Here is a 14751-nt window from a genome sequence, read left to right on the forward strand (position 1 = left end):
TTTACTGAACCGATTTTCAAAATTCTTTTACAATTTTAGAAAACCATGTATGTTACTTGTCAGTATCTTAGGCTATATATTCTCACCGGCACGGGAACTACGCGGGCGAATCTGCGAAGCCAGCTAGTAAATATAAAAGAGGTAAAGCAATACAAAGATAAACTCCAAAAGCAAGGTATAAATTAATTTTATTCAGCAATTTTTGAGGCCCATTTTAATTGGAAGTCAGGCAACACTGAACACAAAACCTTTACAATGATGTAGAGTCAGAGACAATTCGTAACGCGGTTCAATTATCTTATTCGTCCCAACGTCGAAAGTAATTATCACTAATTAGTTGTCTTGACAAAGGCACCGGCCTATTACCACCGCAACATTGTTAACACCTTGATGAAGCTATCGTGATATAATTAATTGCTTTGTTATTGAAAACCAATGATTTAAAAAGGTCACGATTTTTCCAAACAAGGTTGTCATAATCCCGATATCACATTGATGATAAACCAATTTTCACATGATATTTCATTTATTACCTAATACGAGCTTATAAATATTTATACGAGGTAATAAATGAAATATCAGCTCTGTTTTTTATTCAATGATCAAAACAAAAAAAAAATGACAAATTAGCTTGACTGAGATCTCACTTGATGTTCAGTGACGATACAGTCTTAGATGGAAGCGGGCTTACTTAATTCATTTTATCCATACATCTGACAGTTTCTACGCGGCATCCAACCCGAATGTTAAATCACTTGGCATCATCAGACCCTGGTTACCATATAGTATCAAATTACTTGTCAAGACGAATCAAATGAGTCCAAACTCGATAGGCTTGCGTCGTTTAATTACGGAGTTCCTATGGCCACCTTCCAGTTCCATCATCAGATCAGCTCTATGTCATAATAATATTGCATTGTCATCCGACTTATTTATGAATGCAATTTCAGCTCAATCTGAAACTGGAAACTTTCACAATACAACTTGCAAGATTTGACGACAGAACGACAATGGGACAGTCAACTATCGACGCTAATTAGAAGCTTGTAACAAATAGCGACTGCCATTTAATTAAATGTTTATCTCATTCACAGAGGCGTCTACTTCGCCGGCCACTCAGCGGGAGCTCATCTAGTAGCGAAGTTGCTGTCCAATTCAGATTTCCTCGACAGTACAGAAGGGTCGCATCGTCTGCAAGGTGCCTTCCTGATCTCAGGAATCTTCGACTTAAGAGAAGTCATCCATACATCTGTGAACCTTGCAGTGCAGTTGCCCGTCGAATGGGCAGTGCCTCTATCTCCTCAGTTTGACTGCTTCACGCATCTGCAAGCAAGACGAGTGCGTGTATACATTTTAGCGGGACAGTATGATAGCCCGACGTTCAAGAAGCAATCGAGAGAGTTCTACGAACTCTTGCACAATACCTGCTTGATGCAGAACATGTACTTGGAAATCAAAGATAATTTTGACCATTTTGACATCGTGGAGTGTTTTGCCCAAGATGACAATTACCTTAGGAAATTATTGGTGCACGATATTCGTAAGCATCTTTAAGTTATATGTTTTTGTTGCGTTTTTATAAATTGATGACTGTTGTATGAGTAAATACAATGTATCTATACCTAAGTACTATGCACCGAACTTCGAGACCGCTCTGAATACAATGCGTAGGTAGTATACAGAGTTGTAATAGCTGCGTGGATCGGCGTATTGCAATGTCAGAGAGGATTAGAAGTTTGGTGCATACTTTACAAGTTATAGAAAGGTGCCCCGCATACATAAAATAATAAATTGTTGTCAATAAAGTAGGGTAAGGCAAATCGAACCCACTAAGAATATAATACTGTAATTTTTTTAGGGTACTAACTTACCTCGTGGTAAGACTTTAGGCAACCTTTCCCTACTTTAATGACGATACTATGCAGCTTGCCTAAATACTTTAAACTTATATTGTACTATATAAGTTGTGTATAGAATGCAAGTTATTTAATGTCGGCCACTAACAATCAAATAATCTCACATGCCTGCTGCGCTATTGGCTTGACGTCGGATAAAATTGATCGTGTGTTGGGTACGATCGGCATGATGACATGCACAATACACATCGCGACCAACATGTGATTTTTATTTGCTGTCAAGTCGTTAGCGCCGCGCTGCAGACATGTGAGATTATTTGATCGTCAGTGGCTGGCATAAAGGTTTTACTAGGCAGATGTTATAGTACTTTATATATTCTTCTTATTATTACTGCTTGATAGTGGACATCCAGCCTGCGATAGCCATATATCTACTTCATTTTAGGAAGAATGAAAATGACGTCATCACAATGTCAGCTGAGTGAATATTGCCCGTCGTCGTTATGATGACGTCATTTTTGTTAGGAATGGGCATTACAGAATACGAAAAATGAGGTTGTTATTAATTTTAAATTCTAATTAGCAAACGTCGGTCGCTCGGTTTTACACGCGTGGTTCTTTGTAGCTTCTCAACATTGTAAGATTTTTTTAAATCGGTTCAGTAATTTCAGAGCTTATTCAATGCAAATAAACATACAATCAAATCTTTCCTCTTTATAATATTAGTCTAGATTACTAGGTTGATAATATAGACCAAGTTCATCATCATTATCAACCCATATTCAGCTCACTGCTGAGCTCGAGTCTCCTCTCAGAATGAGAGGGGTTAGGCCAATAGTCCACCACGCTGGCCCAATGCGGATTGGCAAACTTCACACACGCAGATAATTGAGAAAATTCTCTGGTATGCAGGTTTATCCTTTACCGTTTGAGACACGTGATATTTAAATTCTTAAAATGCACACAACTGAAAAGTTGGAGGTGCATGTCCCGGACCGGATTCGAACCCACACCCTCTGGAATCGGAGGCAGAGGTCATATCCACTGGGCTATCACGGCTTTGTAGTGAATAGGCCAGCTGAAATGGATACAGAAGGCTCTCTGTCTATATTTTATTGTTCGTATGACCTTAATGCCGTAGTTATGTTGGCATAATAATACATCACTTGATACCTACTTCGCATTTTAAGTACAAGTACAATAATATATCAGCCATTTTATTACCTACTAGCTAACGCCGCGCGGTTTCACCCGCGTGGTTCCCGTTTCCGTAGGAATACGGGGATAATATATAGCCTATAGCCTTCCTCGATAAATGGGCTATCTAATACTGATAGAATTTTTCAAATCGGACCAGTAGTTCCTGAGATTAGCGCGTTGAATCAAACAAACAAACAAACAAACTCTTCAGCTTTATAATATTAGTATAGATACCATGTTTTGGTTGCTACGCAATTACAATAATATATATGTGTTGAGAAAAACACGAGTAAATATACGAATAACATGTATGGATGAATAACTTCGGTGATTTTACTTAGGTACTTTTACTAGCTACTTAATATTGTATTATCTTGCGAGCCTGTAATAGCCAATTCTTTGTCATTTTTTTTTAATTCTTTACAAGTTAGCCCTTGACTACAATCTCACCTGATGGTAAGTGATGATGCAGTCTAAGATGGAAGCGGGCTAACTTGTTAGGAGGAGGATGAAAATCCACACCCCTTTTTGGTTTCTGCACGACATCGTACTGGAACGCTAAATCGTTTGGCGGTACGTCTTTGTCGGTTGGGTGGTAACTAGCCACGGCCGAAGCCTCCCACCAGCCAGACCTGGACAAAATAAGAAAATCTCAATCTGCCCAGCCGGGGATCGAACCCAGGACCTCCGTCTTGTAAATCCACCGCGCATACCACTGCGCCACGGAGGTCGGCATTTTATAAATGCTAAAAATATAGGCCATGCTTCTACCATTGGTGGACGTTAGGCGACAGTGGTGGCAGGGCAGGTATCAAAGTCCCAGACCTTCAACCGTCAAAATGAAAATCTTAAAATTCTTCAGCATAATATGAAAAATATATCCTCAGTTGCCAGTGACTCGTACTCGTTACGTTTGCTACTGGCAAGTAACTGTTGCCACTGGCAATCCTTTCAAATCCTATCAATCTTTAAAGATATCCAAAAGACATATTATAGTACTATCCCGTAGAAAAAACTTATAAAACAAAAATTAAGATAGACCTTGGAAAGTGCCAGCTTCCAAACACGATCCAAGCTTTACAGTTGCCTACATTAATGGTAGGAGCATGGGCTGACAATGTTCCAGCATTTATAAAATGACGAAGGTCTAGCCAAGATAGGCTCTAAGACCACAAAGGTGGTTCTAATCTAGTATGTATTGTTGAATTGATGGGAAAGTAAGAAATAGAAGTACATAGTTACCGAAACAGAGAGTTGGTCCACCTAAAACCGAAAGCACAAAAACATCGCATATAGGTACCTATCTCATATAACTCACTTTGACTCCAAACTCTCTGAGTTTTGAGCCCTAGATGTTAAGCCTCAAGTGCCTGTAATTTAATTTAATTTAATGTTAAGAAATTAATGTAAGATAACTGAGCATTTTTAGTTTTTTAAGTACTATGCATAATAAGCATCAGCTCTTGGATCATTTACAGCATGATCGTGTTTAGTATATACTCAGGTATATAATTATCTAAAGATACTGCAATATTAAAGGATCTAAGGAATATTATAATTAATATAATTTTTTTAATAAAGAAATAAATAATACTTTTTCGTTTAATTTCTTACAAACCCATATTTATAACACTGCTAGCAGACGCCCGGTTCCACCGCATAGTTCCCGTTACTAAGGGATTAAGGGGTAAAATATATAGAAAGAGAAAAAAAAACAAAATAATTTTAGTAGATCCAGAGATTACCTGACCTCTACATTCTCACAAACTTTTCCTCTTTATATAATATACTCAAGAGAGTATAGAAGATAATAAACATTTATTATGATATGTATGCAAGGGGGAAGCCGAGGGGAGGTAAGAAGGTTAGCTGCCCCCTTAGAGCTTAAAAAAATATAGTCAAACTAGCGGACGCTCGCGACTTTGTCCGCGTGTAAATCAATGTAAACTTTCAACCCATATTTAACCTCCTTCTATTTTTATTTCAGGGTCAAAAAGTACCATGTGTTTTTCTTCAAGGTCCCATTTACCATTATACCAAAATTCATCTTGATCGGTTCAGATGGCTGGCGGGTATAATAATTGAGCTTCTATTTACTCGTAATATTATTGAAACCGAAGTCAGAATCGGAGGTTTTTTTTTTTTTTTTTATTCTTTACAAGTTAGCCCTTGACTACAATCTCACCTGATGGTAAGTGATGATGCAGTCTAAGATGGAAGCGGGCTAACATGTCAAGGAGGAGGATGAAAATCCACACCCCTTTCGGTTTCTACACGGCATCGTACCGGAACGCTAAATCGCTTGGCGGTACGCCTTTGCCGGTAGGGTGGTAACTAGCCACGGCCGAAGCCTCCCACCAGCCAGACCTGGACAAATTAAGAAAATCTCAATCTGCCCAGCCGGGGATCGAACCCAGGACCTCCGTCTTGTAAATCCACCGCGCATACCACTGCGCCACGGAGGCCGTCAAAAACAGGAGGTGTACAATCAATAGGAAATTATAAAGATTCTAAATTGGAATCGAATATCCGTGACCTTTTTATCTATGTATCATCATCAGCCAGGGCCAGGGCCAGGTATCCATCGTTAAAGGAAAAAGGATTAGTTTGAACGGTGAACCCCATAAGCTACTTAGATATTGCTGTATTAAGAGTATATTCCTACAATTACAAGACTGTCTTTATTACTATGACATTTAGCTACTGGACAAAAATCTTTTATATACGTACTAATTAAAATAACTTTGTAAACTTATTACAAAAAGCTCTATTTTGTAGACAAAGTAAAGCAGTGAGCTGTTACATCCACTAGAGGTTGAGTAACGTCTCGCCGTCCGGTCTCGGCAGTATATCTATTCGTATAGGTTTTAGATTCCTAGCTGAACAAAGTTTTAAATATACAAAGTAATATTATATTATGTATAATTTGTTTCTAAATCTTACGTAACAATAATTAAAAACCATTAATTTAAATAACTATACGTAGGATTTGTAATTTTTTTGAATTTAACTTGTTATTGGTTGGTGGAAGGCAAGAAGTACCGACTATGACGATTCTAGTAGGATTTTTTATGAGCAGTAAGTATGTAATATTTTTTTAATACGTATTTTGCTGTAGGTCAGGATTGGACCGAAACAACGTCACTGTGGTGTAAGTGGTTAGACGAGGAGGTAAAGAGACGACGAAACGTGCATTCAAGGGCGTTTGTTCGACTTACAGTACAGAGACGATAGGTTTTAGGGTAAGTGTTGTTAGTCCTAGTCCTAGCTTGGAATGTATGTGAATTATGAATATTATTTATATAATATTATTTAAACGGGTACATACCACGATAAAACGACGAGATTTGATGTATGTAAATTGTCGTAACATGGTGGACATATTTTGTAGTCTTTACCCACTCAATCCGAACTTTTACGTATATAATACCTAAATATTATATTGGCCTGTCTAGAAGTATTAACATCTCTCTGTTTTAATGTAATCAAACTTAATGGGTATAAAACATTCTAAATCCTCGGTTTTTATGACAAAACGATGACAAAAGGTCCATTGTCTGGCCGTCAGGGGCGGTTTTTACGCAATTAGCCACCAGGAATCCGCCCCGCTAATGGGATATTATCTAAAAGAGTTTGCGCATCTTATATCCAAGTCATTGAATTCAGAACTTTTCTTTTTACTAAAGGATTAATGATAAGATCTAATTAGGACGAGGGTTGATTACTTAATTTATGTATTGTTTTGTGATAACTAATTCTGACATTCAATTCATAAAAAAATAAATAAAAATAATACAAAATCGAATTAATCACTTAAACACTCTTGTTTAACTTCACTTGTGCACTTTTACAGAACTATAAATAATAAAACACTACTTTAATATTAACAATATAATACATTAAGATTCCTTAATGATAAAGATGCTTGGAGGCCGTTGGACCAGCTTCCACCTTCACACAGGTAGTAAAATTATAAGAAATTGTAATGTTGTCATCAATTGTAAATTATAATATTTTTTTTAAAGAGCAACTGTTGAGTTTCTTGCCGGTTTCTTATCAGCAGAACCTGCCTTCCGAACCGGTGGTAGAATCTTTACAAATAGTCAACTGACGTGTCAAAAGTGCTTGTAAACTGAGCCTACTTGAAATAAATGAATTTTGAATTTTTGAATTAACATTCGAAAATGTAGCAAACCAACGAAAATAAAACGTGGTTCCTACGATTTATTCGCAAAAATCCTTAAAGGTACCTTCATATTATCTGGTACCTGCCTAAAAATAAAGATATTTCTTTCTTTCTTTCTTATATTGTTTTTGCACTTAAGTAGATAGTCGCTAGTAAATAATTAATTAAAAAAACCCGACTGCATAACCTGCTCGCACCTAGTCATCCGCCTCGAGTAATTTGTATGGCAATTAATAAGTAACCTTTTTCTATTTTTTTTAATTTGGCCATATTGAAATCCTCTTGATGAGACCTTGAATTTGATACCCATATCGCAATATTCAAAAGAAATTTTTGAAAAAAAATTTACCTCGAGTCTATAGCGTCTCACAGCCGTTGTGTTATTTTTTTTAACTTCACTTATCTAAGAACATTTGGGCTATCAAGACAAATCTAACGATATCTTAATTGCGTAAATCCGGTCAGCGGTTTGGAAGATATGAGGCAATAAATAATATTACATACATACAAACATAGAAGATACGCGCGAAAAACATAACCCTTCTTGCAGTCGGGTAAAATTTAATAAAGCACGCAAGCCTTTTGCGCCCACGAAATTATATCTGGTTTATCCAACACTGTCCCCCTAGCCAAGAGTGGCATGTCCATTCTCTTTCTACGATCGCTAACGCTTCGATAACTAGAAAAATGTATGGGAATGACAGATCTTAATCACGTGACCTGTCGATAGCAAATGTCATTCCCATACATCTTTCAAGTTTTCGAAGCGTTAGCGTTCGTAGAAAGAGAATCGACGTGCCAATTGGCTAGGGGGGCTGTTCTCTCCCGAAAATGTAGGCGACTACAATAGCTACGAGTACGTCATAAATATCATGAACTTTGTACAACGAAAGCCAAAATCCGGATTTTACATTAAAAGGAGACTGCTCGAGACATAGTAATTAAATGTTGTGAACGATACAGGAATTCAATTAACCAAAAGATGCCAATGTTTTTGTTTACTCGACAGTACACAATAATATTGCTAAAACCACTTCCAAAATTGTTGATATAGATATAGCGAGCGTTAATTTGCGGCTGTATACGCCTTAAATTATCGATAAGAGCGGCCCCCCTACCCAAGTGTCACGTCGATTCTTTTTCTACGATCGCTAACGCTTCGAAAACTAGATGGAAATGTATGGAAATGATAGATCTTGATCACGTGACCTGTCGCTAGCAAATGTCATTCCCATACATCTTTTTAGTTTTCGAAGTGTTAGCGATCGTAGAAAGATAATCGACGTGCCATTTGCCTAGGGGGCTGTTCAGTTTTATATTATTACTAGCTAATGCCGCGCGGTTTCACCCGCGTGGTTCCCGTTCCCGTAGGAATACGGGGATTATATATAGCCTATAGCCTTCCTCGAGAAACAGGCTATCTAACACTGAAAGATTTTTTCAAATCGGACCAGTAGTTCCTGAGATTAACGCGTTCAACCAAACAAACAAACTCTTCATCTTCATAAAATTAGTATAGATTTTCAATAAAAACAAGATTTTTAGGATAATCAACTTTTATTTTACCTTAATCAATTATAAAATAATTTTCAGTATTCTATAAAATGATATTAAAAAAAATAATGAGAGTTTGGTACCATATCGTACGTATATACTGTAAACCGTACGAATTGGTTTATTTTAATTCGTACGGTTTACGTACGAATAGCTTCTTTCGTGGCATTACTGCAAGGATTCTTCCAAAATCAAAATCAAAATTCATTTATTTCAAGTAGGCTCAATTTAGAAGAAAAGAAGAAGATACCGGCAAAAAACTCAGCAGTTGCTCTTTTGAAATGAAAAAGTCATACAGTATTATAATTTACAATTGATAACAATTACAATTTCTTATAGTTTTTACTTCCTGTGTGATGGTGGAAGCTGATCCAATGGCCTCCAAGCAAATACTTATTATTCATCGTACATGATAGGTATTCCATAAAATAACCCCTGTTTCTGTTTAATATACGTGGTGTTAGACTTTTCAAATTAGGTACATTGGAACTATGTGGCATTAGATCAAACTTTTATAGGGCCTAATAACAACAGACTACTAAGACCTTCAAAGTTTAGAAACAGCAATGGAGAGAGAATGAACAAGAACTTTGATAAAACGTGGATGAAAAAGAACTTTGGTAAAACTTTTGTATTATTGAAATTTTGTGGATTTTCTTTTACAATAATAGTTTATTTTTATAAGTTTTATTAAATGCAAGCTTTGAGACGTCATTTTATAAGCAATCATTGCAACAAAAAATCTATTCAGGATATTTCAAAATGTATGTACGTTATGATATTTAAAAATGTATATACGTGTATATATAATAGAAATATTTTTTCTGCTACTATATTATTCTTTAATTTATTTTATTTTATTATAATATTATTTTTTAGAGTCCTCAGTTGGTCTGCCTCATAAGGAATCATAATTAAAAAGACCTCTACAACCCTTGGGACCATTTTTGTTCTAGACATGTATAAGTTGTTATCTAAGTATATATAATTTTATTGTTATATCTCGAATATTATTTTACATTCGACTTCTAGATTGTACTACACTATAGCACTAAATACGGCAGATAGTGTATCCTAACCTACTCCTACTAGTATTGTAAACGTGAAAGTTTGTATCGATGTTTATTAGTCTTTAACGCCGCTACAACTGAAGCGATTTGGATGAAATGTGGAATGGAAATAGATTTTACTCTGGATTAACATATAAGCTACTTTATATCCCAGCAAAATCCATGGTCCCCGCGGGATTTGTGAAAAACTGAATATCATGCGGACGAAGTCACTAGCGTCCGCTAGTCTGTTATATATTACGTGACAAAACACTAGATATCAAACAAAAGCTTAAAACTAACTAACACGCAAAAAGCGTTGTAGGATGGGAAATTTTCGTAAGGCATACAAAGTGCAAGTCGCGGGCCTTGGGCGGGCGGCGCGAACTCCCGCAGACCGCGCCGCGTCGCCGCCCAGAGCACAGGCACCATGCGACTCGCGACGAAGATAACTCGATACTAACTCGAAACTATTCAACTTACGAGAGAAATAAAGCAATATATTCAATAATCCCCTCATTATATAATTTATTATAATATAATTGTTTACAAACTTAAAATAATGTACTTAGTTGTTCCTGCTTTCGTCGAATATGTTTAAGGTAAGTTGTAGATTTTTGTAATAAAGTAACATAAACTTTGAAAATCAGAACATAATCAGATTTTTGAAGAAACAGTAGAAAACTAATTGTAAGATAATCGTAAAATAGTGAGATAATTTTCAATGAAAAAATTTAAAATAAATTTAAAAATTACTACGCATTTTCAAAGTATTTTTAACATATCAACATTATCTTATCCCAAAATACTATCCTATATATAACAGTTTAACTTTTATTAAATAGCATTTATTTACTTTTTAAATAATAAATAATCTATAAAGAGGTAAAGTTTGTGGGGCGTAATCCTGGATTTACTGAACCAATTATATTTTTTTTTTCCAAAAAATAGCCACGTTATTTCTGAGTGTATTATGGTTATATTTTATCCTCGTACCTATTCTCACATGAACGGGAACTACGCGGGAACCGCGGGACGTCTACTAGTAACGAATAAATACAAAACATTTTTAACCGACACAATATTATTATTCACTTCAGTCTTTACATTTACCATTTCATTAGATGAAATATGAGAAAAAGAGATAGTGAGGGTATTTATGGTTGAGTGTTTTTACCTACATGGTTTTTAGACTTCTGATAATAATTATAATCTTTGAGAGCTGAAACCTTGTCAAATTTCAGGACATGTTATCATGGCATTTGCATACTACCTGGCAATTTCGATAAGTGATTACTTACTTTACTAGCGAAAGCCCGCAACTTCGTCCGCGTGGAATTTAGTTTTTCACAAATCCCGCGGGAACCATGGATTTTTCCGCGATAAAAAGTAGCCTATGTGTTAATCCATGCTATAGTATATCTCAATACCAAAATTCAGCTAATTCGGTTCAGTAGTCGAGGCGTGAAAGAGTAACAAACATTCATATTATCAAAATCATCACTTTTCTCAAATCTCGGGAAATGGATCCAGATAATGGATTTTTTCGGGATAAAAGTAGCCTATGTGTTAATCAAGAGTAAAATCTATTTCCATTCCAAATTTCAGCCAAATCGCTTCAGTAGTAGCGGTGTTAAAGAGTAACAAACATCCAAACATTCATACAAACTTTCGGGTTTATAATATTAGTAGGATTACAAAATATCGCGCATATTTTATAGACGACCTCGTAAATAGTTATCAGGAATAAAAAGAAAAAAAGTTCATTACTTTTTGTTTTTGTCTTGACAATAATAGCATATACTAATTTTCTCCCTTTCTCCTCGAATTCGCGTGGTTGAAATTATTAAAATGTCAGTCATATTGAACCTTTATATGACATCTCCACTTGGCAGTCGACTACAAAGTTTCTTTTCTCGGCAAATTACTCTTCAGAACAACACTTAACTTCAGAAGTCTCTACATAATGAAAGTTTAATTTTTAATAACAAAAATAAGACTTCTTTTTATAATATTTTTGTGTTACAAATAATTATTCTGTGCAGAGTTAATGCAAGGTAGAATTACTTGATGAGATCTGATAAAAGTTATCTTTACTAATATTTTATAGAGGAAAGATTTGATTGTTTGTTTGCATTGAATAGGCTCTGAAACTATACTGAACCGATTTGAAAAATTATTTCACTGTTAGGAAGCTAAACTATCTCCGGTTATTATAGGCTATTTTTTATCCCCGTACTGTTACGGGAACCCGAACCACGTGGGTGAAACCGCGATAGAGAGCATAATTATTAGTCAGACTTTTGTGATTAGTTGAAAGTTCTAGAAGAAATGCTTCTATCATAGCTTTATGGTAGCTTATGAGTTCTCTTTGGGCAAGTGAGGGTCTGGATCCTTGTAACCTGTTAACTCAAAAAACCACCACTGTCCATAGAAGCCTTCCTTACGTATACTTGCATGGAGTCGTTACCTAATGCTGCATGCATGAGGTAAAGAAGTTTCAACTTCTACAAAATGATGAAAGCCTAGACATCACAAACCCTTAGTCCATTTATAAAAACACAGTAGGATACTGAAATCCTAACATAAGTTAATGGATTAACACATAGCCTACGTTAACGTTTAATTAAGTATTTTAGAAAAAATAAAAAAAGGGAAATTGTTGCTCAACTACATGTAATGAAGCTGAATATCTACTGGATTGATTTTCATACGGTTTTTAAAACATGAAAATTGCCTTTTTTTATTTTTTATTTATAATAACTTAATTGCACTTGCAAAATTTTCAAAATCAGATCACACTTTTAACGTACATACTCAATTACTCATGCTAAATTACAGCTTCCTTGTAGTAATAAATAGTCTTTGCGCTAAATCGCATACAGACGGACGGACGGACGTACAGACGGACATGTTGATGACGTACAGTTTCGCCAATGTCAATCTGTGTGTCCGTCCGTGGCTCCTTGTGAACCAGAACCATAAAACTGCGATGCGATGCGATGCGTTAGTAAAAAATTCAAAACCAAATTTTTGGGTCTCTGTCTATCTGTAGATTCACATTAAACTCTGGATATTTATATGCGATTTGTACTGATAATAATGGCCTGTGTCAACTAAATACGAGTAATTTCAAAATGAACTTTGTATGCCATAATATACTGATGTTAAATTACTTTAATCCGTAGTTAAATCCGTCCGTTAAAAGTTAAACGATAGATAGAGATTAGGGTTGTAGTAATTGCCTGCCACTAACTTTCAACGTTAACACGAACGATGCCGCTACGGAATTTTGTGAATCAATTCCGTATAGGCCTAGAGACTGTTGCGAAAAATCCTCTGGGACTTTAAGAATAATCTGACAGATGAAATAAAAAACTAACGTGCATATTTAAAAAAAAAAATATTGCACAATCAAGATCTTTTTTATAAAAAAATATTTTTTGCCACATTTTTTAAGAATTTTCATATATTTTTTAAATTCTAGTTATAAGAAGTCTATAATATTATGTTATGTTCTATGTTCGCACGACTTTATTTTATTACATGATTATTTTATTTGTTTAATTTAGGTAGATAAGATAAAGTACTCGTAGAGTAGGTATGTATTTCTTTTCTTTCTTTTTTAAATTTTTTATTCTTTACAAGTTAGCCCTTGACTACAATCATACCTCAATTCTGTGGTCTACCACAGAATTGAGGTATAGAGGTATGAGGTATTGAGGTAGCTAAAGGTACATAGGTGGTACCTACCTTGGTTTTAAGACTTTCTTGTCTTTATTATACAAATCAATTTCTTCGTTTTCTAAAAACCCTATTTAAGCAACTTTTAGCGGACTCAAAAATGATTACAAAAAATATGATTCACAACATTTGTCAGCACAACTTAATTAACAAATCAAACTGTAAACAAAATAAGACCCTAGAATGGCAGAGAATGACCTTGAGTGAAGTCACGCACTTGAGAACGTTGTGTGTAGGATTAAATGATCCTTTGACTATTAACAAACACTCCCCTTTTTCCACTCAAGTCACTCTCCCCGCCTATCCCAAGTAACCAATAAAGAATTACGCCGCATAAGCTAGTACTTATGAATGCAGGCCGGCTTAACTCAACACTTTGCTTTTCTAAAGGCAAGATTTTTAACTTAACATCAACTGTAACTTTAGACCCCAACATCTGGTCATACTCTCCTAGACTACTAGAACTTGAAAATGAAAGCTTTCAAAATGTTAGGATTTAGCACACGCTATTGACCCAATTAAACCGTGAACCATCCGAAAGAGAATCGACAGCTTTTTCAGTTCACATGCACCTATAAATTAAGTTCGTTATATAAGTTTAGTTTATCACAACCTTATATTATATTAGTCATTATCATCATCATCATCATCATCATCATCATCGTCATCGTCATCGTCATCATCATCATCATCATCATCATCATCATCATCATCATCATCATCATCATCATCATCATCACCATCATCATCATCATCATCATCATCATCATCATCATCATCATCATCATCATCATCATCATCATCATTGCCAATGCAATCTATTGCATTGGCAATGATGATGATGATGCACACACAAAAAACTAAATATTTCGTAGGTTTCGAAATCGAACCTAGAACCTCGTGACCCTAGCCATACAACTAACCATTGGACTATCAGGGCTGTAGACTCGACACACGTAGCGTAGATGATATGCATTAGATCTTGTAGCGTATTACGAATGTGCCGTGAACCGTAAACGTACTGGGATTCTAAAAACCCTATGATTTTCCTCTTAAGTAAATAAAATAGAAAACATTATTGGTTACATTTCAATAAAGTCGTATTCAGTAGCCAGAAGGGTAAAATATTCTAAGGGCAAAATAAATAAGGGCAAAAACCTTT

The 14751-nt window shown here is 35.4% G+C and overlaps 2 protein-coding genes across 4 annotated transcripts in view; both read left to right on the top strand.

Annotated features, from left to right (window-relative positions):
- The window catches only part of LOC112055308 (kynurenine formamidase), a 28554-nt gene extending 23905 nt beyond the window's left edge, over window positions 1-4649 (top strand). For all 3 annotated transcript variants that reach the window (XM_024095364.2, XM_024095365.2, XM_024095363.2), the window contains exon 5: window positions 1095-4649. In XM_024095364.2, the coding sequence (XP_023951132.2) occupies window positions 1095-1554 (460 nt within the window). In that variant the 3' untranslated portion in view covers window positions 1555-4649. The remainder of the gene's footprint in view (window positions 1-1094) is intronic.
- A 5610-nt stretch (window positions 4650-10259) lies between these two features.
- Window positions 10260-14751, top strand: part of LOC112055309 (uncharacterized) — a 63439-nt gene continuing 58947 nt past the window's right edge. Inside the window, exon 1 of the mRNA XM_024095367.2 lies at window positions 10260-10447. Coding sequence (XP_023951135.2) covers window positions 10439-10447 — 9 coding nt within the window. The 5' untranslated portion in view covers window positions 10260-10438. The remainder of the gene's footprint in view (window positions 10448-14751) is intronic.

The sequence above is a fragment of the Bicyclus anynana genome, chromosome 4 (assembly GCF_947172395.1).
Source record: "Bicyclus anynana chromosome 4, ilBicAnyn1.1, whole genome shotgun sequence".
NCBI lineage: Eukaryota > Metazoa > Arthropoda > Insecta > Lepidoptera > Nymphalidae > Bicyclus > Bicyclus anynana.